We start from the raw sequence: 25,255 nt of genomic DNA, 5'->3' as shown, positions 1-25,255 counted from the left end.
GGCAAGAACTCCTTCTTTGACTGATCCATCTTGAACACCTTCAAGATCATGTCAAGGTATGTGCTCATTTGAAAGTACCATTAAGCGTTTTGATCTATCCTTATAGATCTTGATGCTCAATGTTCAAGTAGCTTAATCCAGGCTTTCCATTGAAAAACACTTTCCAAATAACCCTATATGCTTTCCAGAAATTCTACGTCATTTCTGATCAACAATATGTCAACAACATATATTCATCAGAAATTCTATAGTGCTCCCACTCACTTCTTTGGAAATACAAGTTTCTCATAAACTTTGTATAAACCCAAAATCTTTGATCATCATCAAAGCATACATTCCAACTCCGAGATGCTTACTCCAGTCCTAGAAGGATTGCTGGAGCTTTGCATACTTATTAGCATCTTTCAGGATTGACAAAACCTTCCGGTTGTATCACATACAACCTTTCCTCAAGAAAATCGTCGAGGAAACAATGTTTTGACATCCTATCTGCAAGATTTCATAAATAATGCAGTAATCGCTAATATAATTCCAACAGACTCTTAGCATCGCTACGAGTGAGAAAGTCTCATCGTAGTCAACTCCTTGAACTTGTCGGAAAACATCTTAACGACAAGTCGAGCTTTCTTAATGGTGACATTTACCATCATTGTCCGTCTTCCTTTTAAAATCCATCTGTACTCAACAGCCTCACGACCATCGAGCTGTTCTATCAAAGTCTACACTTTGTTTCCATACATGGATCCTCTCTCGGATTTTATGGCCTCGAGCCATTTATCGGAATCCGGGCCCACCATCGCTTCTCCATAGCTCGTAGGTTCATTGTTGTCTAGCAACATGACTTCCAAGACAGGATTACGTACCACTCTGAAGTAGTACGCATCCTTGTCATCCCACGAGGTTTGGTAGTGACTTGATCTGAAGTTTCATGATCACTATCATAAGCTTCCACTTCAATTGGTGTAGGTGCCACAGGAACAACTCCCTGTGCCCTGCCACACACTAGTTGAAGAGACGGTTCAATAACCTCATCAAGTCTCCACCATCCTCCCACTCAATTCTTTCGAGAGAAACTTTTCCTCGAGAAAGGACCCGATTCTAGAAACAATCCCTTATTGCTTTCGGATCTGAGACAGGAGGTATACCCAACTGTTTTGGGTGTCCTATGAAGATGCATTTATCCGCTTTGGGTTCGAGCTTATCAGCCTGAAACTTTTTCACATAAGCGTCGCAGCCCCAAACTTTTAAGAAATGACAGCTTAGGTTTCTCTAAACCATAGTTCATACGGTGTCATCTCATCGGAATTACGTGGTGCCCTATTTAAAGTGAATGTGGTTGTCTCTAATGCCTAACCCATAAACTATCGTGGTAATTCGATAAGAGACATCATGGTATGCATCATATCCAATAGGGTGCAGTTATGATGTTCGGACACACCATCACACTATGGTGTTCCAGGCTGTATTAGTTGTGAAACAATTTCCACAATGTCTTAATTCTGTGCCAAACTCGTAATTCAGATATTCATCTCTATGATCATATCATAGATATTTTATCCTCTTGTCACGACGATCTTTCAACTTCACCCTGAAATTACTTGAACCTTTCAATAATTCAGACTCGTGATTCATCAAGTAAATATACTCAACATCTACTCAAATCATCTGTGAAGTAAGAACATAACGATATCCACTACACGCCTCAGCACTCATTGGACTGCACACATCAAAATGTATTACTTCCAACAAGTTGCTTTCTAGTTCCATTTTACTGAAAACGAGGCTTTCAGTCATCTTGACCATGTGGTATGATTTGCATGTCTCAAGTGATTCAAAATCAAGTGAGTCCAAATGGTCCATTTGCATGGAGTTTCTTCATGCATATACACCAATAGACATGGTTCGCATGTCTCAAACTTTTCAAAAACGAGTGAGCCCAAAGATCCATCAACATGGAGCTTCTTCATGCGTTTTATACCAATATGACTTAAGTGGCAGTGCCACAAGTAGGTGGTACTATCATTACTATCTTATATCTTTTGGCATGAACATGTGTATCACTATGATCGAGATTCAATGAACCATTCATTTTAGGTGCAAGACCATTGAAGGTATTATTCAAATAAACAGAGTAACCGTTATTCTCCTTAAATGAATAACTGTATTGCAATAGACATAATCCAATCATGTCTATGCTCAACGCAAACACCAATCTCGATGGTAGAGGGAGCGTGCGATGCTTGATCATATCAACATTGGAAACACTTCCAACACATATCGTCAGCTCACCTTTAGCTAGTCTCCGTTTATTCTGTAGCTTTTATTTCGAGTTACTAACACTTAGCAACCGAACCGGTATCTAATACCCTGGTGCTACTAGGAGTACTAGTAAAGCACACATCAACACAATGTATATCCAATATACTTCTATCGACCTTGCCAGCCTTCTCATCTACCAAGTATCTAGGGTAATTCTGCTCCAGTGGCTGTTCCCCTTATTACAGAAGCACTTAGTCTCGGGTTTGGGTTCAACCTTGGGTTTCTTCACTAGAGCAGCAGCTGAATTGCCGTTTCATGAAGTATCCCTTCTTGCCCTTGCCCTTCTTGAAACTAGTGGTTTCACCAACCATCAACAATTGATGCTCCTTCTTGATTTCTACTTTTGTGGTGTCAAACATCGCGAATATCTCAAGGATCATCATATATGTCCTTGATATATTATAGTTCATCACGAAGCTCTAGCAGCTTGGTGGTAATGACTTCGGAGAAACATCACTTTCTCATCTGGAAGATCAACTCCCACTCGATTCAAATGATTGTTGTACTCAGACAATCTGAGCACAAGCTCAACAATTGAGCTTTTCTCCCTTAGTTTGCAGGCTAAGAAAATCATCGGAGGTCTTATACCTCTTGACATGGGCACGAGCCTGAAATCCCAATTTCAGCCCTCGAAACATCTCATATGTTTCGCGACGTTTCAAAACGTCTTCGGTGCCTCAACTCTAAACCGTTTAACTAAACTATCACGTAGTTATCAAAATGTGTATGTCAGATGTTCGCAACATCCACAGACAACGTTCGAGGTTCAGCACACTGAGCGGTGCATTAAGGACATAAGCCTTCTATGAAGCAATGAGGACAATCCTCAGTTTACGGACCTAGTCCGCATAATTGCTACTATCAACTTTCAACTAAATTTTCTCTAGGAACATAACTAAACAGTAGAACTGAAGCGCGAGCTATGACATAATTTGCGAAGACCTTTTGACTATGTTCAGGATAATTAAGTTCATCTTATGAACTCCCACTCAGATAGACATCCCTCTAGTCATCTAAGTGATTACATGATCCGAGTCAACTAGGCCATGTCCGATCATCATGTGAGACGGACTAGTCAACATCGGTGAACATCTTCATGTTGATCGTATCTTCTATGTGACTCATGCTCGACCTTTCGGTCTCTTGTGTTCCGAGGCCATGTCTGTACATGCTAGGCTCGTCAAGTTAACCTAAGTGTTTCGCATGTGTTCCGAGGCCATGTCTGTACATGCTAGGCTCGTCAACACCCGTTGTATTCGAACGTAAGAATCTATCACACCCGATCATCACGTGGTGCTTCGAAACGACGAACTTTTGCAATGGTGCACAGTTAGGGGGAACACCTTCTTGAAATTTTAGTGAGGGATCATCTTATTTACTACCGTCGTTCTAAGCAAATAAGACGTATAAACATGATAAACATCACATGCAATCAAATAGTGACATGATATGGCCAATTATCATATTGCTCCTTCTGATCTTTATCTTCGGGGCTCCATGATCATCATCGTCACCGGCATGACACCATGATCTCCATCATCGTGTCTCCATGAAGTTGCCTCGCCAACTATTACTACAGCTAACGGTTAGCAATAAAGTAAAGTAATTACATGACGTTTATGTTGACACGCAGGTCATAAATAAATTAAGACAACTTCTATGGCTCCTGCCGGTTGTCATACTCATCGGCATGCAAGTCGTGATTCCTATTACAAGAACATGATCATCTCATACATCACATATATCATTCATCACATCATTTGGCCATATCACATCACATAGCATACCCTGCAAAAACAAGTTAGACGTCCTCTAATTGTTGTTTGCATGTTTTACGTGGCTGCTATGGGTTTCTAGCAAGAACGTTTCTTACCTACGCAAAACCACAACGTGATATGCCAATTGCTATTTACCCTTCATAAGGACCCTTTTCATCGAATCCGATCCGACTAAAGTGGGAGAGACAGACACCCGCCAGCCACCTTATGCAACTAGTGCATGTCAGTCGGTGGAACCGGTCTCACGTAAGTGTACGTGTAAGGTTGGTCCGGGCCGCTTCATCCCACAATGCCGCCGAATCAAGATTGGACTAGTAACGGTAAGCATATTGAACAAAATCAACGCCCACAACTACTTTGTGTTCTACTCGTGCATAGAATCTACGCAATAGACCTAGCTCATGATGCCACTGTTGGGGAACGTAGCAGAAATTCAAAATTTTCTACGCATCACCAAGATCAATCTATGGAGTAATCTAGCAACGAGGGGAAGGAGAGTGCATCTACATACCCTTGTAGATCGCTAAGCGGAAGCGTTCAAGAGAACGGGGTTGAAGGAGTCGTACTCGTCGTGATCCAAATCACCGATGATCCTAGTGCCGAATGGACGGCACCTCCGCGTTCAACACACGTACAGCCCGGTGACGTCTCCCATGCCTTGATACAGCAAGGAGAGAGGGAGAGGTTGAGGAAGACTCCATCCAGCAGCAGCACAACGGCGTGGTGGTGGTGGAGGAGCGTGGTACTCTAGCAGGGCTTCGCCAAGCACCGCGAGATATGAGGAGAAAGAGAGGTAGGGCTGCGCCAGGGAGAGGTCAAGAACTCATGTGTTGTGGGCGGCCCAAACCTCAAGTATATATAGGGGAAGGGGAGGGGCTGCGCCCCCACCTAGGGTTCCCTCCCTAGGGGTGGCGGCAGCCCCCTAGATCCAATCTAGGGGCGGCCAAGGGGAGGGGAGAGGGGGAGGCGCACCAGGGTGGGCCTTAGGGCCCATCTGCCCTAGGGTTTGCCCCCTTTTCCCACTCCCTTGCGCCTTGGGCCTTGGTGGGGGGGCGCACCAGCCCACCTGGGGCTGGTCCCCTCCCACACTTGGCCCATGCATACCTCCGGGGCTTGTGGCCCCACTTAGTGGACCCCCGGGACCCTTCCGGTGGTCCCGGTACGTTACCGATAAAACCCGAAACTTTTCCGGTGACCAAAACAGGACTTCCTATATATAAATCTTTACCTCCGGACCATTCCGGAACTCCTCGTGACGTCCGGGATCTCATCCGGGACTCCGAACAACATTCGGTAACCACATACAAACTTCCTGTATAACCCTAGCGTCATCGAACCTTAAGTGTGTAGACCCTACGGGTTCGGGAGACATGCAGACATGACCGAGACGTTCTCCGGTCAATAACCAACAGCGGGATCTGGATACCCATGTTGGCTCCCACATGTTCCATGATGATCTCATCGGATGAACCACGATGTCGAGGATTCAATCAATCCCGTATACAATTCCCTTTGTCTAGCGGTACGATACTTGCCCGAGATTCGATCGTCGGTATCCCGATACCTTGTTCAATCTCGTTACCGGCAAGTCTCTTTACTCGTTCCGTAACACATCATCCCGTGATCAACTCCTTGATCACATTGTGCACATTATGATGATGTCCTACCGAGTGGGCCCAGAGATACCTCTCCGTCACACGGAGTGACAAATCCCAGTCTCGATTTGTGCCAACCCAACAGACACTTTCAGAGATACCCGTAGTGCACCTTTATAGTCACCCAGTTACGTTGTGACGTTTGGCACACCCAAAGTATTCCTACGGTATCCGGGAGTTGCACAATCTCATGGTCTAAGGAAATGATACTTGACATTAGAAAAGCTTTAGCGAACGAACTACACGATCTTTGTGCTAGGCTTAGGATTGGGTCTTGTCCATCACATCATTCTCCTAATGATGTGATCCCGTTATCAACGACATCCAATGTCCATGGTCAGGAAACCGTAACCATCTATTGATTAACGAGCTAGTCAACTAGAGGCTTACTAGGGACATGGTGTTGTCTATGTATCCACACATGTATTTGAGTTTCCTATCAATACAATTCTAGCATGAATAATAAACGATTATCATGAACAAGGAAATATAATAATAACCAATTTATTATTGCCTCTAGGGCATATTTCCAACAGATGCCTTCAAGAAGGTAATAACACCACAGGGTGCCACCAACGCCGGTCTTGGCATCAAGCCAAGCACAAGGTTTTCACCCGGATCTGCTTGAAGAACCTCCATCACATAGTGTGTGCACGGGTCGCCGCCGATCTGAGCCGCCGCACATGGCGCAGGCCGCACCGGCCAGATCAAATCTGTCCGGAGGGCACAACCCGCATGGTGCCGACCCAACCACCAGGCCCTCCATGCCGCCACCGCCGATCCGAGGTCAGATGGTGTGTCGCCGCAGACCCGGCCGCCGCCGCCGAACGCCGCCATGTAGCCCGAGACAGGGCCGGCTGCCACACCCCACCATCGCCGCCCTTGGCCGAGGCAGCCGCCACCCCACTGCCGGAAGGCAGGCCCGCCGCGCCGTCAGGCCAGATCGGCCGTGACACCCACGCCATGGGGCTCCGCACCACCCGCACGGCGCAGGCAAGAGGGAAGACCTTGACAGCAGCGTCATAATCATCGTGTCCTTTCTTTGTGGTGTTGTATGGTACCGGCGCTTCGAAGTTGCGGGCTTCTTTGTTTTTGTTGACCCGTCCTTGTTGGTATTTGTTTCTTTTGTATTTTTTTTTCTTTCCTTTTAGGCGTGATTGTACCGCTGTCGTCACAGCATTTATCGTGACTCTATCGAGTATTCGCTAGGCGCATGCATGTTTCGAGAGGTAATGGTTTCGTAATGGTTTCGTGGAGCTAGCATTATTAGCTTTTTTTAAGACAAACTAGCATTATTAGCTTAACCGCGCAATTTCCCGCTTCGTTTTGCCGACCAACACCGTATGGGAGTCGGCCCCCGATTCTACTCGGACCGAACCGACTGTAGCACTCACCAAACTTCCTAAATAAAAGCGGGCCCCTTCTCCCTCTTCCCGGCCAACAAATCCACGGCTGGACTCGGCGGATTGAGCGATCGATCGAGTTCGTTCTAAAGATCAGACCGATCTGTAGATCTTTACTCATGGAGGCAGCGATGGCTGGATCATCGTCGATGCAGTGGCAGGCGGAGGAGGCGTGGCAGGCGTACCTGCGGCAGAAGCGGTCGCGCATCGGGTGGGCGCAGTACCTCCGGTGCCGCCCCATGGCCCTCCTCGGCAAGGCTGGAGCGGACGACGGCAACCGGGTCGTGATGCCGGCGTCGGCGCTGGACGGGATCAACTCGGCGCTGGTGGAGTACCCGCTCGTGTTCCGGGTCCAGAACGCCGCCACCCTCGACGCCACCAACTGCGGCATGCTCGAGTTCGGCGCCGAGGAGGGGTTCGTGTACGTGCCCGCACTCACCATGGTGCGGCTCGGGCTGGAGGAGGACGACCTGGTGCTCATGACAAGCACGTCGCTCCCCAAGGCCACGTCCGTCAAGCTGCGGCCGCACACCATGGACTTTCTGGGAGCCAAGGACCTCAAGCGGCTGCTCGAGTTCAACGTCAGACTGAACACGCCGTGCGTGACGGTCGGCGACACGATCGCCGTCGCCGAGGGGGACCGGCGGTACCTCCTGGACGTCGTCGAGGCCAAGCCTGCCGACGCCGTGTCCACCCTCGACACCGACTGCGAGGTCGACTTCGCGACGCCGCTCGACTACGTGCAGCCTCCTGCTCCGGTGCCAGTGAAAGTCGCCGCCACCCCATGCCAAGACTGCGCCCACGGCGGCGAGCGGCGGTTCGTCGGCGTCGGGATGAGGATGGACGGCAAGCCCGTGGAGACGCCGCCCCCTGCACCGGCGCCGGAGGCCGGTTCTTCGGTCAAGGGGAAGAGTGCTAGCGAGCATGTGCTTCGGTTCTTCGGCCGCCGCGGCTCGGTGGTGGTGCCGCCCCCTGGCGCCAAGTCGAAAAAGAAGGTGGATGGTGATGAGGACAAGGAGGCTAAATGGTTCACCGGCCAGAAGTATACCCTCTAGAAGACCCAAGCAACGACTGAAACAATATGTCTGCAGTTGATGTTTTGTTGTTAGTGACACACAAGTTTAAGTTCGCCAAGGAAAATATGGTGCTTTTTTTATTTTTGACACAATGTATTGTGGCTCTCTACCTAGATGTTGGTGAAAAATTGGCAAAATTTTCAGTGTGTACTGATTAACGGATCTATGTAGCTAGTGTCATTGTCTGTCATTGTCTATGTATTGTTTCACGCATATAAGTATTTACGAGTTATAGAAATTTCAATAAATTTACAGCAAAAATAATCAATGTCTATAATACGAAATTGGGATAGCCTATTTTTCTCCTTCTCCGTCTATCTTGAGGTGTTGGCTTTGCCTTGTCTCCCAGTCTGAGTTACTCCCTCCGTCCTATAACATAAGTTCATTTTTTAAGCTAAAGCAGCTTGAAAAATGTTTTTTTACATTATGAGACGAAGGGAGTATGTTGTCGTGTGCTTGTTGACCGCTGTTAAACTGGATTTGAGTAATCATGTACGTGCAATGCACGTATAACAATGCCATTTTTTAGTTTAGCCTAAGAAGCAATTATTTGAATATAGAAGGAACAAATTCAATAATGTAATAATATAATGGAGGCAACAAAAATGTGCATTGTATTTGTCTCTATTTTCAGGCTAGAAGATGGCGATTTCGTGTTGTGTTGCTATTTTGCACACATACCGGTGATTTGTACAAGGAAAACTATTCTTTACAAAGTGGTGCTAAGGAAAGAAATGCTTCAAAGCTGGCTCGGAGAATCGCAAACTTCTTTCTTTATGTAAACAAAGAGTTAATCATATGAAAACAAAGATATGCAGAAAAAACATTGTAGGCATATATAAAAAAATAGCTGAATAGCAACCACCCAATTCGGTCCGAGGAAAAAATTACAAATGAAAAATTTCAAATTATGCACTATTTATTTGGCATAAGGCTTCTTTGAGAAGAACATAAGGTGTCTTTGAGGGAACATGTGAACCTCTCCTCGAAAAAAAGAAGTGAACAGGGGAACCAATAGAAGCTAACCCTTGTAACGGCTGAAAGAGTCTGTAGTTGATGGTTTGTTGTTAGTGTCACAGAAGTTTAAGTTTGCCACGGAAAATGTATGCCCTTTTCATTTTTGAGACACAAATGTTTTGTGGCTTTCTACGTAGATGTTGGTGAAAACTTGGCAAAATTTCAGTGTCTTGATTAAGGGATCTATATGTAGTGTCATTGTCTATGTATTGTTTCACGCATATAAATATTTACGAGTTAAAATTTTCTATATTTCATTAAATTTACAGAAAAAGTTATCAATGTCTATAATACGAAATGGGATCTGGCTAGGACACCCCTTGATTAAATCTCAGTTGACTGACGTCATCCCTATGTGCTCTAGCCTATTTTCCTCCTTGTCTGACGATCTTGACGTGTTGGCTTTGCCTTGTCTCCGAGTCTGAGTTATGTTCTTGTGTGCTCATCGGTTCTAGTTAAACGGGATTTGGGATGCCTTTCTCATGAGCTAGTACATGAACTTACTTCCCTATGTGTTGGAGTGCACACCATTTTTATTAACACACACCCACAGAGAGGCATTATAATGTGTACACCATTTTTAATTGCATGAACATCTTGTGAAGAAGTGTGTAATCTTTTTCTAAAATTACATGAATACTTTTTAAGAATGCATGAATATTTATAAATTACATGAACACTTTTTAAAAATATAGGAATATTTTATAAATACATAGACACTTTTCAAAATGCGAGAATATTTTATTAATAATTGCATGCACATTTCTAAAAATTGTTCATTGAGTATTGAAAAAATGTTCACCACATATTGGAAAAATGTTCACTATATATTTTGGAAAAAACTTAAATATATTTCTAAAAATGATTATGATTACAAAGGAAAAAAGAAGAAATTAAATGGATAAACAGTGGAAGAAATAAAAATGATAAAATAGGAGAATAAAAATAAAAATGGAAAAAAAGAAAAGGGAAAAAATAAAAATGAGGATAAAAAGAATGAGAAAACAAAAAATATATAGGAAACAAATTCACGGTTGCAGTACCCGTTGTACCCCTGTGCAGTTGAAGATTTAGCGGTAGACATGCAACTGGCCGACATCCGTTTCCCCAAGCTGCAGTCGCACTGTCCGCCCTTGCAGGTGTGGGGGTTGGCCTATTATATATGGAACATTGAACTATTTGTATGTGATGAAGTTCAAAGTTTGTGTTTGTTTTGGTCTGCTGTGAAATAAATATTATCTTAAATTGTGATTGTACGTATCTTATTGTCCTTCCATTGAAAAAGCGCAAATTATGAGCGTAATCTCACAACCTCAAGTCAACAATGTTACCACAACCCTATTCCTCATTCATTACTCGACCCAAGAACTTCGATGGTTGTCCTCAACCATATTTCATCCTTTGAACCAATCAAAACATGGGATGAGCCACCCGTCCAACCAAACAGAAAAAGGGCCATCCCTAGCCAGCCGGCTGGAGTACCCTCAACTACCGTAGCATGTCCCTCAAACCAAACACATCATGGGGTGTTCCGAACAAAAAGGAAAGGCTGACTTGGCTAATCTCCTAGCTTTAAGATTTGTGTTTTGAAATCAACTATGCATAAGACATTCTAAGATTTTTATCAATTCTGTTTAATTTTGCATGGCCCAAATACACATCCAAATCAGTTTTGCTATTTCTCATCTAGACAAGAAATAGTTACCTCACATCTAATTCTCCAGCCATCGGAGTAACGTCAGGATTCGTATTTTCTTTAATGCGCAGAATGCCAGAGCGAGCCGCGAGCATAGCTGAAGCGATCCGACCAGTTTTTTTGTCGAAAGCATGGTGTTGTGCGAGAGGCCGAGTGGCTCACCATGTGCAACTTTCCATTTTTTATTTTCTTTGACTTGTCTCTTCTTTTTTGCAGAGCACATCTATGTGTATCTTTTAGTCTCTTTGTTCTGTTTCCATTTCCATGCGGACCATTCCTATATAGTTTATTTTGTCTTTAGACCTATGTAGTTTTTTATCTTTAGTTTATTTTCTTGAAAAGTTTCTTCAAAGCAGAGTCAAAAGTCATCGAAGTTCAACCGGGACTATAGTTTGTTTTTCATTCCAGTTGCAAGTCCACCTTGACTCACAACTAGGGCTCGTAGTTTATAGTTGTCTCAGCTGCAAGTCCATCATCGACTCGCAACCGATACCATAATTTTGTGTAGTCCCAGTTGCAAATCCACCATGGAATTGGACCCATTTTTTTATCCCAGTTGCAAATCCACCCTCGATTAGCAACTCGGTCCCAACCTTTTTTGTGTCCCAGTTGTAAGTTCACCCTTGACTCGCAACTGGGGTGCGGTCTTTTTTGTCTGAGTTGCAAGTCCACCCTCGAATCGCAACTCAGGCCTAACCTTATTTTGTCCTAGTTGCAAGTCCACCATCGACTCGCAATTGGGGCTCGACCTTTTTTCCCAATTGCAAGTCCATCCTCGACTCGCAACTAAGGCCCAACCGTTCTTTATCTCAGATGAGAGTCCAAACTCGACCTGCAACTGGGGGTCCAACCTTTTTTTTATCTTAGTTGCAGGTCTACCGTCAATGGCGTGCAAACCGCTGATGACACGGCCCAACAAGCTAGGATACATTTTTTTCTTCGTGTTTTTATATTTTCTTTATTTTACCATTTTTTTCTTTACTCCTCTCCTTTTAATTTTTCTAATTTTCAAAAGTTGATCTCATTTTTCTTTTTCTTTTTATTATTTTTTTGTATATTCATAAGTTTTAAAAAATGTTCCAAAATTCATAAATTTATTCATTTTTCCAAAATTGTTTATGTTTATGAAAAAATTCAAAATATATTCATTTTGCAAAATTTGTTGGCAAGATATAAATTTTCACATGTTTTTCTGAAGCAAGTTCAAATGTTTGAAGCACTATTCATGTTTCCAAAAATCATTTTTAAATTCAAAAAATGTTCAACTTTTTGAAAAAGTGTATGCTTTTTTCATAAAAATGTTCACGTTTCCCGTAAATGTTTGGAAGTTTGTAAAAAATATTTGTCTTGCCTAAAGAGATATTTATCAATTTTAAAATTTGTTCTCAGTTTGGCAAAAACATCTCAATTTCAAAATTTGTTTGTCTCAGTTAAAAATCATAATTTCAAGAAATGTTCAAAAATATTCTGAATTATTTTATATACCGCTGAATAGTCTTTAGTGTTTCGCGGTGACAAGAAGTCACTAACGCCCAATAGTTCTAGTGACTAGCTATGGGCGTGCCTCCGTAAGAGTTTTTTTACAAATAAGCCCCCAAATCTATTATAGAGGATTTCCAACAGTACAAAGCACCCCATATAGAGAGAAAATTACAAGCAAGTCCCTAAGATGCTCAACAACTCGAAGCTCCACTACTAGGAAAAACCCTAGTAGTAGCGCGGGTTTTGAGGCTATCAGTAGCACGGGAGGCCGCTACTAATAAGGCGCTACAGCTAACTGTTAGTAGTAGCGCTGTCTACTACTATTGACTATATCAACAGCGCTTTTTCGGAACGCGCTACTATTAGTTAGTTGTAGCGATTTCCTAGCCCCGCGCTACTGCTATATCTTTCATCATTTCCACCCCGTTTCAGCTTCAATAAACTGCAATTTCGAGATACTAGTTACTACTAGATATCAATTTCATAAAGCCATAAAGCATTATAGGTACTAGGTAATATTCCCTCGGTTCCAAATTACTCGTCGTGGTTTTAGTTCAAATTTGAACTAAAACCACGACGAGTAATTTGGAATGGAGGGAGTACTAGATAACAGTTTCATATATACTCAACATGCATCCTCAAGCAGTACTAGGTGATATCAACGACGATCATCATATGTACTCCCTCCGTTCCAAAATAGATGACTCAACTTTGTACTAACTTTAGTACAAAGTTGGGTCATCTATTTTGGAACGAAGGGAGTAGTTCTAGATGATATCGACGACGATCGTCATATGTAGTTCTACATGATATCGACGTCAATCATCATATGTAGTTCTAGATGATATAGCCACACACACATATGTAGTTCTAGATGATATCGACAACGATCATCATGCTCAAGTCTGGGCCGTGGGTGTTACTGATAGTAATTAGGATGGTCTGTCCAACACGAAGATTCTTGCCAACGAGGAATCTGTTCCACCCAACCGAGTTTAAGTGTGTGCGACCGTCTGTGTCCATGCGGTAAGTACAGGTGGTGACAGAGCCCCTTGCGATAAGGCGTAGTCCAGCTGAGCCTTCTTCATCAGGCTTGATACCACAACTCACATATAGGTTCTTTGGCAATTTCTGAATAAAAAAACATATCAATTAATAAATAGCCTCGCACATACTGTTGCAAATATATTTCTATTAAGTCTAGATTTCTACACTATCAAAAGACACAGTACTACACATTTGTACTAATTAATCATGAATTCTACTAATAAGTATATATGGATTATCTACACTATTAATAGTTCCTTGGATTCTACACTAATAAGCATGTGATCAGACTCTACACTAAAGCATATCATTGACTAGATTCCACGAAGCATATCATTGGACTCTACACTAAGCATAACATGTTGTTCTTCTATTTAGTACCTGGTTATACAATGATCCTTAAATCAGTTGTATCAACTGCTTCAAGTCTCGGGGGCTACTGGTATATAATTATCAGTTTTGTATAATATAAATTTACCCGCATATCTTTTACATGTTGGTTTGTGGCTCTGGCAAGCCCGTCTCGAGCAGCTTGGATATATGCATCAGCCGAGCTGAAGGCATTGAATGCCTCATTCATAAAGCCCGGGTAGAGAACAGCTCTCCGGCGTCGATGATTCATGGCGCTCTCCACTTCCGAGTTTGTGAAGGATACATCATCCGACTCCCCTGCCGAAGGATAATCCGGCGTCACTCCCGTATCAGCCCTTGCCTTTAAAGTAGGGTCGGGGGCCTGACTTGTGGAGGCGCGGCCGGTAAGATTCCCGAACATAGTCAGGCGAATGCTTTTTCTGATAAGACACAGCGGATAATGTCACAGTTGGATGTGACCGCCAAAGGGCATATTTATAAATCCATACCTCTTTGATGAAGGCTCGGCCGTGCCTTTGTTTGCCTTCCTCTTCAAAGGCTTGCCCGGGTGGGGGCCGCTAAGGGAGTCCTGGATTAGGGGGCATTCGGATAGCCGGACTATACCTTCAGCCGGACTCCTGGACTATGAAGATACAAGATTGAAGACTTCGTCCCGTGTCCGGAAGGGACTTTCCTTGGCGTGGAAGGCAAGCTTGGCGATACGGATATGCAGTTCTCCTACCATTGTAACCGACTTTGTGTAACCCTAACCATCTCCGGTGTCTATATAAACCGGAGGGTTTTAGTCCGTAGGACAACATACAGAACAACAATCATACCATAGGCTAGCTTCTAGGGTTTAGCCTCTTCGATCTCGTGGTAGATCTACTCTTGTACTACCCATATCATCAATATTAATCAAGCAGGACGTAGGGTTTTACCTCCATCGAGAGGGCCCGAACCTGGGTAAAACTTTGTGTCCCTTGCCTCCTGTTACCATCCGGCCTAGACGCACAGTTCGGGACCCCCTACCCGAGATCCGCCGGTTTTGACACCGACATTGGTGCTTTCATTGAGAGTTCCTCTGTGTCGTCGCCATCAGGAAGGATGCCTCGCCCCGTCTTTAAAGACGGCACCGTTGCTAAGGGAGCTTTGGCTGTCGGCCAAACCCTCCGGCTAGGTGGTTTTCTCATGATCGCCTGTTCGGCTTCTGCGCCGACGATGACCTCTCAAGCCATCGAAAACAATCTTCATGTCAGCTCGGAACTCGCCGAGCAGTTAGATCCAATGGAGCTCTCCTCCATAAACGAGCTCTTGGATCGCATCGCCGCCCTGGGAGTCGCTACGAATTACGACCAGATTGGGCCTAAGCCCGATCTGAGAGAGATTAACTTTCCCCAAGTCACCCATCATGTTGTCGTGGTAGAGGGACAGTGCGGCGACCCTTCATCTATCTTAAGGACTAGCTACGTCCGGATTCCCGATCCCTCCAAGCCGGATACCCGCGGAGGGGAGGATATCACTCAAGACCTGAACTCAGAGTCAGCCGACGGGTTGGATTCATTGGACAACATCCAGGAATCCAAATTTTCGAGTTCGGAAATTCCTCGGCCTTTGAGCCTCAGATGGGGTGAGGCTTCGGATTTAATTCCACCCACCCACCCGAACATAAGCGATCTATCCCAAATCAGGCAAGAGCCCAAAGAAATAGTACATCATTACTGGGCCAGATTCCTCCTGGTTAGGCACAGGATAAGGGACCACCGCGAGGAAGACGCAATCTCAATCTTCTGCAATAATTGCACGAACAAGGGAATCCTTAACGCCATAAGTCGCCGTGATATTACACGCTTCGCTGACTTGGCGTCCATTGTATGAAAACACAGTGCGATGGAAAGCGCCTGGAAAACCAAAATAAAATTTTGGGACGATCCGGCCCTGAATACAAACCCAGTCCGAAATAAAAGGGTGCATCATCGCCAGACACCCGGGTCAAACACCAAAAAGCAAAAACCCTCTACAGGGCATGGAACCGTACTGGAAGGATGGCTTAATGGACCCTGTAAAATTCACAGTACAGAGGACGCCACACCAACTCACAGCCTTAGAGCATGTTGGATACTCTGGCAGGTGGTCAAAATTGGCGAAGACCTCCTAATTTCGGAGGCCACAGAAAGCCACCCCAGAGACACCAATACGGTATTAACAGTCTTAGAGACTTTCGCATCAAATAATATGCGAAAAAGGACACTCCGCAGCTTTGCCGAAGTCTACCAAGTAGCAACAATAAACCCATGGAGTGACATGGCTATTACCTTTAACGCCAATGATGAACCTAAATTCTGAACAGCCCGAGCACCAGCCGCATTGGTCCTCAGTCCAATAGTGGACGGCTTTCGTCTTACCAAGGTACACATGGACGGCGGCAGCGGATTGAACCTCATTTATGAGGAAACCCTTCAAAAAATGGAAATAGACTGGAATCGCATTGAGCGAAGCAGCACAACCTTTAGAGGAATAATCCCGAGTCGAGAAGCGCGCTATACAGGAAAAATCACACTAGATGTGGTGTTCGGCACGCCGGACAATTACAGGTCCGAAGAGGTCACGTTCCATGTGGCTCCGTTCAGCAGCGGTTATCACGCTCTGTTAGGGCGGGAAGCATTCACAATCTTCCAAGCAATACCCCATTACGGGTACATGAAGCTCAAGATGCCCGGGCCTAAAGGGATCATCACTCTCGCTAGTGATCCGGACATAGCACTCCGCGCCGAAAACAAGACATCCGCACTGGCCCTCGAGGCACTATCCGAAGCCCTAGCAGCTGAGGAACTGACTGCGCTGTGCTCCATGGTGAATAGGGACGATGTGGTACTCGACAAAAGATCCAAGTCCACCTCCTTTAAACCGGCTGACAAAATAGTCAAATTCCAGGTCCATCCAACGGACCCCAATAAAACAGGTTCCATCTAAACCCTGATGTAGACGTCACACTGCGAGAGTTCCTACGAGAGAATTGGGACATTTTCGCCTGGCACCCTTCAGACATGCCAGGAATCCCACGCAGGCTGGCCGAGCACAGCCTAAATATCCTAAAATGATTCAAACCTGTCAAACAAGCCCTTCGGCGTTTTTTCGAACCTAAGAGGCAGGCTATGGGAGAGGAGCTAGCAAAGCTATTGGAGGCCGGATTCATCAGAGATATAAAACATCCGGACTGGCTAGCAAACCTGGTGATGGTACCAAAGAAGGACAAATCCTGGCGCCTGTGCGTTGATTTTAAAGACCTTAACAAGGCTTGCCCAAAGGATCCCTTCCCCCTCCCCCGCATCGATCAAATTATCGACGCTACCGCAGGACACGATTCGTTGTGTTTCCTCGACGCATATTCCGGCTACCATCAAATCAAGATGGCAGAATCAGACCAAGCCGCAATGGCATTTATTACACCATACGGCCCATTCTACTTCAACACAATGCCCTTCGGGCTCAAAAACGCCGATGCAACATATCAGCGCATGATTCATACATGTCTGGCAAACCAGATCGGTAAAACAGTGGAGGCATATGTAGATGATGTGTCCGTCAAAACAAGACATGTTGAATCTCTAGTAGACGACTTGAGGCTCACATTTGATAACCTCCGAACATACGACATCAAGCTCAACCTGGAAAAATGCGTTTTTCGTGTCCCAGCCGGAAAGCTCTTGGGCTTCATTGTATCCGGTAGAGGAATTGAAGCAAATCCAGCCAAGATCCGAGCTCTATCACAATTGGATATCCGAAAGGACCTCAAACAAATACAAAAGTTAACTGGATGTGTGGCAGCTCTAAGCCGCTTTATCTCCCGCTTGGGAGAAAAGGCCCTACCCCTTTACTGCCTCCTTCGGCGCACCGAACACTTGGATGCAGCCACGGCCGGACTCGACGAAATAAAATCCATATTGGCAACAAACCCAGTCCTGGCCGCGCCAAACATTGGCGAACCAATACTATTGTACATTGCAGCAACACATCAGGTTGTAAGCGCAGTGCTCGTCGTCGAACAAGAAATGGACGGACACAAATTCCGCCTTCAAAAACCGGTCTATTATGTGTCCACTGTCCTCACTTTGTGCAAATCACGGTACCTGCATTATCAAAAAATCGCTTACGCGGTATTCATGGCATCCCGGAAGCTACGACACTACTTTCAAGAGTGTTCAATAACAGTAGCCTCGGAAGTACCACTTAACGATATTATAAACAACCGTGACGCAACGGGCCAGATTGCAAAATGGGCCATTGAGCTCCTCCCGTTCGACAAAACTTATAAGCCACGGCGAGCCATCAAATCGTAAGTTTTGGCCGACTTCGTCGCAGAATGGACGGAGGCCGAACTCCCTAAAGAGTACGGCACATATTCAAATTGGATCATGCATTTCGACGGCTCCAAGATGTTGGCCGGACTAGGGGCTAGCGTCATTTTGACGTCCCCCACAGGAGACACAGTTCAATACGTACTCCAGATTATGTACACAGACTCCAACAATGCAGCCGAATATGAGGCCCTTTTACATGGTCTCCGAATGGCAGTATCCATGGGCATTCAACGCCTAGAGGTGCGGGGGACTCGAACCTTGCAATATCCCAAATAAATGGAGACTTTGATGCCAAGGATCCAAAAATGGCAGCTTACCGCAACGCCGTCCTAAAAATGTCAGCTCGGTTCAAAGGGCTTGAATTTCACCATATAGCCCGGGAAAATAATCAGGCGGCAGGTGTCCTGGCATGCATCGGTGCAAAACGCGATGTAGTCCCCCCCAACATCTTCTTGGAAAGGCTGTTCAAGCCATCCGTAGTATGGGAAGGGGAGCCGAACAATAACAGCCCGGACCCAACCGCACTGCCTGACACCGAACATTCTGACATAATCGGAGGCTTTGCCAATGAAATAACACCTTCAGCCCACGTAATAATGGCCGTCATCGCCCCATGGACAGAACCATTCCTCGCCTACCTTACTAGGCAGGAACTCCCTGAGGACCAAAATGAGGCACGCTGCATAGTGCGGCGATCCAAAGCCTACAAAGTCCACGAGGGAGAGCTTTATAAGAAAAGCACTACCGGAGTCCTTCAAAGGTGCATCTCCGAAGAGGAAGGGCGGAACCTCCTGGCTGAAATTCATGCTGGACTCGGCGGTCATCATGCTGCAGCCCGGTCCCTTGTAAGCAAGGCCTTCCGTACAGGCTTTTATTGGCCGACGGCCCGGGCAGACGCCCAGGACTTAGTCTAGCGATGCGTCGGTTGCCAGCTCTTTGCAAACCAAAGCCATATGCCACCCACCGCCCTCCAAACTATCCCCATCACTTGGCCCTTCACGGTCTGGGGGCTTGACATGGTTGGACCCCTTAAAGGCGGAACCCACAAGCAAAAATACTTACTGGTCATGGTGGATAAGTTCACCAAATGGATAGAAGCCAAGCCTGTTAACACGGCCGAATCCGGACCGGTGATAGACTTTATATCCGGGGTTGTACACCGTTAAGGCGTCCCCCATAGCATCATCACTGATAACGGCACGAACTTTACGGCCGATGAGGTAAAACTCTAGTGCAAAAACATGGGCATCAAGCTTGATTATGCTTCCGTCTATCACCCACAAACTAACGGCCAGGTCGAACGTGCAAATGGTCTTATCATGAGCAGCATCAAACCCAGATTAGTGTGGTCCCTCAAGGAATCTAACATGCACTGGGTAGAGGAGCTCGACTCCGTACTCTGGGGGCTGCGGACCATGCCGAATCGCACCACCGGATACACACCATTCTTTATGGTGTACGGTGCAGAGGCAGTTTTGCCTTGCGACATAATTCATGACTCACCTCGAGTGCGCATGTACGAAGAAAGAGAAGCCGAGCTCGATCGACAGGACAGTTTGGACACATTGGAGGAGGAGCGTGACGTGGCAAAAGCCTGTTCCGCATTCTATCAACAGCAGGCTCGAAGATACCAAAGCAGAGAAGTACGGGCCAAAAATTACAACGTTGGCGAATTAGTTCTACGCCTGCCGGACAAGAAAAAGGACAAACTCAAGCCCAAGTGGGAAGGTCCGTTCATAATTGACCAAGTCCTGATTGGTGGAGCGTACCGCCTGCGAGATGCATCGGGTAAACGACTCGAGCCGAACCCATGGAACGCAGCCCGTCTCCGAAGATTCTATGCCTTGCGCCGGACTCTGTGTTCGTCTCCTTCCTCTGTCCATTTTTTATATACTGTATGTCTTACATTTCTCTCCTTCTCCCCTTCCTTTCTCTTATAGCCTTTCAAGGCTCATCAAATGACGTGCTATTCGCACTCATTAAACCTGGGGGCTTCTTTTACCAGAAGCTTATTTATACGGGTTTCATGCCCAACACATGTGTGACACTTCCGCATGTACCTTTTATTTCACCATTATATGCATCGATATGACTTAAGTTTTGGCCAAGCTGGGTTGCCTGGCTCCTGTGCTTACCCCTACGTTCCCGATTATTCGGCTAGGCGGTAAAGGGAGCACATCTGCGATTGTTACTGCCGGATCAGCCAGATGTGTATCTCAGACTGGGTGAAGCCGAAAGCTAGCGTTCTTAAGGGAATATTCGGTCGGTGACCTAAAAGATGATCTTTTTACTTATTTATTTATGCGTCCCCAGATGCTTTTTCCTACGTCTTTTTCGCAGAATGGGCATGCACTTTAGGGCATGCCTCCCAGGGAAAGGAACCCCTAACAGAACTATTCTCCCTGGAAGATGTTTCTTACTAACCATGTAATATAACATAACTAGTCGGGCACTTGTCTGTTCACGCACTAATGACCCCTACGTCTGGTCTCCATGCATTCCCCGGTTCTTATATAACCGCATGGGAATTCGGACACACTCCGGACCGTCAGGTCCCGATGCTGAAGCGAAAAGGTGGGCCATGACAAACGATCTACAGTCCGGCTAGAAGGCATTATAAATGTCAATTAAATTACATAGTCATTCTGACTGATTGTATTCCTCTTCAATACCATCCAACAGGCTGTCTAATTTACAGTCTTGCTGGGAATACTTTGCGGCCAATTCTACTTGGCCGTATACTAAGCTTACAGGGATCTCCTTCCCATCGGGCCCCACAGGACCGACCTCGGCCATGTGGTTGGGGTCAGCCTTTGTGTACCGCGTCTTCACCATGGCACAGGCCTCCCTAGCGCCTTGACGGCAGGCCGATATCTTCCACAATCGGAAGCGCTACCATGCTCCCTTTAGCTTCTCTGCAAGCTCTCCAAGACCTTCGGGCACAGAGATGGATGGCCACAGGGCCTGGGCGATGCCTCGCATCGCCTTCCAAACTCGCTCGAGCAGTTGCGAGAGCTCGGGAAGAAGGTCACCCGTAGAACCGGGCATCTCCTCTGCAGGACGACCTGTTAGCACACCTACAGACATTACTCTGTTAGTCGACTTCCCCGCCGAACTTTTTTTTTCTCCAAAGGTTCGTTCAAGCACTTACTAAATATGCCGCGCCGAAGCCGCTGATTCTCCTTAATGGAGTCTGACAGCTGGGTATGAACATCTTTCAGCTCGATGCCCAGCTTGGTGTTGGCATCTTGGAGATCATTCTTCTCCCGCCTCACCTTTGTCAGCACCTTCTCACCAGCCTTCAGCTGGCGTAGGAGGTGTTGCCTTTCCGGAATCAATCCGGCGCCATCTGCAATTTCATTTGTCAGATTCGCACCCATGCCATCCTTCGCAAAATACTTATCTTTCGAAGTGTATATTACTAGAGTGGGTCTCCTTGGGCTCCCCTGCCGCGGCTAGTGCGGCCTCAAGTCGGGCTTTGCACTCTTCCAGCTCCTGTGACAGTAGGGAATTCTTTTCTGTAAGAACCTGCATAACATATGATCCTTAAATCAGTTATTCTAACTGTTTCAAGTCTCGGGGGCTACTGGTATATATAATTACCAAAATTTTCTTACCCATATGTCTTTTACATATTGCTCCGTGGCTCTGGCTAGACCATTTTGAGTGGCACGGAGGTACGCATCTCCCGACTTGAAGGCATCTAATGCCTCTTGGGAGAAACAAGCGTTGCGAAAAATTATCCGGCGACGCCTGTGGTTCATGGCACTCTCCACCTCAGAGTTGGTGGCAGACAACCTGTCCACATCCTCCGTCGGAGGAGCGTCCGATGCGCGCCTTGTGTTCGCCTCCGCCTCCGGACCAGGCTTTGGAGCCTGGCTGGTGGAGGCGCGATTGGCAGCCTCTCCGAATATAGTCCGGCGAGGTCTCTTTGTCCTGAAGAGAGCACGAGTGTTAATATGCCTTAAAGGTATAACACCTGGGATAAGGAGGCGCGCCATACCTTTGCGCTGACGCCTCGGTCCGGACTGCACCTCTTTTCTGCCCACGGGGCCTTGCGGCCCCTCGTTGGCTTGTCGCCGCAGGTTCGGCCTCCTGTCTCAGAAACCTCCCCTGCAAAGCTCGGTTGTAATCAGGAAACTAAAAACACGAGAGGGAGGACCCCTATTCGGGGTACTGGGACTTTGATCTCAGTTACCTGGGAGGCCGGGATTAGCCCTGGGTAATCGGCCGTAATGGCCACCAAGGTGTTGTCCTTGCTCAATTGATGGAACACTCCATCAATCAACTCCACAGATACGTCTGGATCCTCTTGAGAGGCCGGGTCGAGGGACCGTCCTGAGTCCTCGGGTTGTGGAGGAGGGATGTTTATTTCTTTAATAGCCTGGCGCAGTTCCTGCGTTGAAGTCGCTAGACTGAATATTTAACGATGGGGATATAAAACGGATGGGCAAGATGCGGCCACTTACCCAGCTTGGAGGATTGTACATAGAAAATCCACCCTTCGGGTCGACGCGGAGAAAATCCTCCTCTTCTCCCTTGTACAAAGCGGACAAGGTCTTTGTTAGAGCCGCAGCCGAATCCGGCCCCTTACGGCCGTAGCGCGTGGCATCGTCCTCCCCGTTGAAGTCCCACATGGGGTGGCCTCTATACTGAAGCGGCTGCACCCCTCGCATGATGCATGCGGCCATGACCCCGATCATGGTTAGTCCGGAATGAGCTAACAACCGTATCCGGCCCATCAGGTAAATAATGTCCTTGTCACTTTCCCTCTGAGGGCTCCGTGGACGCCAACTTAGGCGCTTCTTTAGTGGGTGTCAGTGTCAAAACCGGCGGATCTCGGGTAGGGGGTCCCGAACTGTGCGTCTAGGCCGGATGGTAACAGGAGGCAAGGAACACGAAGTTTTACCCAGGTTCGGGCCCTCTCGATGGAGGTAAAACCCTACGTCCTGCTTGATTAATATTGATGATATGGGTAGTACAAGAGTAGATCTACCACGAGATCGGAGAGGCTAAACCCTAGAAGCTAGCCTATGGTATGATTGTTGATGTGTATGTTGTCCTTGTTGGAAATATGCCCTAGAGGCAATAATAAATAAGTTATTATTATATTTCTTTGTTCATGATAATAGTCTTTTATTCATGCTATAACTGTATTATCCGGAAATCGTAATACACGTGTGAATACATAGACCACAATATGTCCCTAGTGAGCCTCTAGTTGACTAGCTCGTTGTGATCAACAGATAGTCATGGTTTCCTGGCTATGGACATTGGATGTCGTTGATAACGGGATCACATCATTAGGAGAATGATGTGATGGACAAGACCCAATCCTAAGCCTAGCACAAAGATCGTGTAGTTCGTTTGCTAGAGCTTTGCCAATGTCAAGTATCTCTTCCTTTGACCATGAGAGCGTGTAACTCCTGGATACCGTAGGAGTGCTTTGGGTGTATCAAACGTCACAACGTAACTGGGTGACTATAAAGGTGCACTACAGGTATCTCCGAAAGTATCTATTGTTTTATGCGGATCGAGACTGGGATTTGTCACTCCGTGTAAACGGAGATGTATCTCTGGGCCCACTCGGTAGGACATCATCATAATGTGCACAATGTGACCAAGGGGTTGATCACGGGATGATGTGTTACGGAACGAGTAAAGAGACTTGCCGGTAACGAGATTGAACAAGGTATCGGTATACCGACGATCGAATCTCGGGCAAGTAAAATACCGCTAGACAAAGGGAATTGTATACGGGATCGATTGAGTCCTTGACATCGTGGTTCATCCGATGAGATCATCGTGGAACATGTGGGAGCCAACATGGGTATCCAGATCCCGCTGTTGGTTATTGACCGGAGAACGTCTCGGTCATGTCTGCATGTCTCCCGAACCCGTAGGGTCTACACACTTAAGGTTCGATGACGCTAGGGTTATAAAGGAAGCTTGTATGTGGTTACCGAATGTTGTTCGGAGTCCCGGATGAGATCCCGGACGTCATTAGGAGTTCCGGAATGGTCCGGAGGTAAAGATTTATATATAGGAAGTCCTGTTTCGGCCATCGGGACAAGTTTCGGGGTCATCGGTATTGTACCGGGACCACCGGAAGGGTCCCGGGGGCCCACCGGGTGGGGCCACCAGCCCCGGGGGGCCACATGGGCTGTAAGGGGTGCGCCTTGGCCTACATGGGCCAAGGGCACCAGCCCCAAGAGGCCCATGCGCCTAGGGAACCCTAGAGGGAAGAGTCCTCAAGGGGGAAGGCACCTCCGAGGTGCCTTGGGGAGGATGGACTCCCCCCCCCTCTTGGCCGCACCCCTTTCTTGGAGTAAGGGGCAAGGCTGCACCTCCCCCCTCTCCCCTGCCCCTATATATAGTGGAGGGGAGGGAGGGCATCCACACCTGAGCCCTTGGCGCCTCCCTCCCTCCCGTGACACCTCCTCCTCTCCCGTAGGTGCTTGGCGAAGCCCTGCAGGATTGCCACGCTCCTCCACCACCACCACGCCGTTGTGCTGCTGTTGGATGGAGTCTTCCTCAACCTCTCCCTCTCTCCTTGCTGGATCAAGGCGTGGGAGACGTCACCGGGCTGTACGTGTGTTGAACGCGGAGGTGCCGTGCGTTCGGCACTTGATCATCGGTGATCTGAATCACGACGAGTACGACTCCATCAACCCCGTTCACTTGAACGCTTCCGCTTAGCGATCTACAAGGGTATGTAGATGCACTCCCCTTTCTACTCGTTGCTGGTCTCTCCATAGATAGATCTTGGTGTTACGTAGGAAAATTTTTGAATTTCTGCTACGTTCCCCAACAGTGGCATCATGAGCTAGGTCTATTGCGTAGATTCTTTGCACGAGTAGAATACAAAGTAGTTGTGGGCGTTGATGTTGTTCAATATGCTTACCGTTACTAGTCCAATCTTGTTTCGACGGTATTGTGGGATGAAGCGGCCCGGACCGACCTTACACGTACTCTTACGTGAGACAGGTTCCACCGATTGACATGCACTTGGTGCATAAGATGGCTAGCGGGTGCCAGTCTCTCCCACTTTAGTCGGAACGGATTCGATG

At 46.7% G+C, this 25,255-nt stretch overlaps 1 protein-coding gene across 1 annotated transcript; it reads left to right on the top strand.

Moving 5' to 3' along the window:
* The first annotated feature begins 7,203 nt into the window (after positions 1 to 7,203).
* LOC123057780 (ubiquitin recognition factor in ER-associated degradation protein 1-like) lies at positions 7,204 to 8,449 on the top strand. Its single transcript, XM_044480676.1, has one exon. It carries the CDS (start codon positions 7,275 to 7,277, stop codon positions 8,208 to 8,210), a length of 936 nt encoding a protein of 311 aa, XP_044336611.1. The 5' UTR covers positions 7,204 to 7,274; the 3' UTR covers positions 8,211 to 8,449.
* The last annotated feature ends 16,806 nt before the right edge of the window (positions 8,450 to 25,255 follow it).

Source organism: Triticum aestivum, chromosome 3A (assembly GCF_018294505.1).
Source record: "Triticum aestivum cultivar Chinese Spring chromosome 3A, IWGSC CS RefSeq v2.1, whole genome shotgun sequence".
Lineage (NCBI taxonomy): Eukaryota > Viridiplantae > Streptophyta > Magnoliopsida > Poales > Poaceae > Triticum > Triticum aestivum.
This window is presented reverse-complemented; position numbering and strand designations above follow the sequence as displayed.

Bases quoted from the DNA above. Each gene is read 5' to 3' on its own strand.
- LOC123057780 (XM_044480676.1), top strand. From the start codon at position 7,275: ATGGAGGCAGCGATGGCTGGATCATCGTCGATGCAGTGGCAGGCGGAG.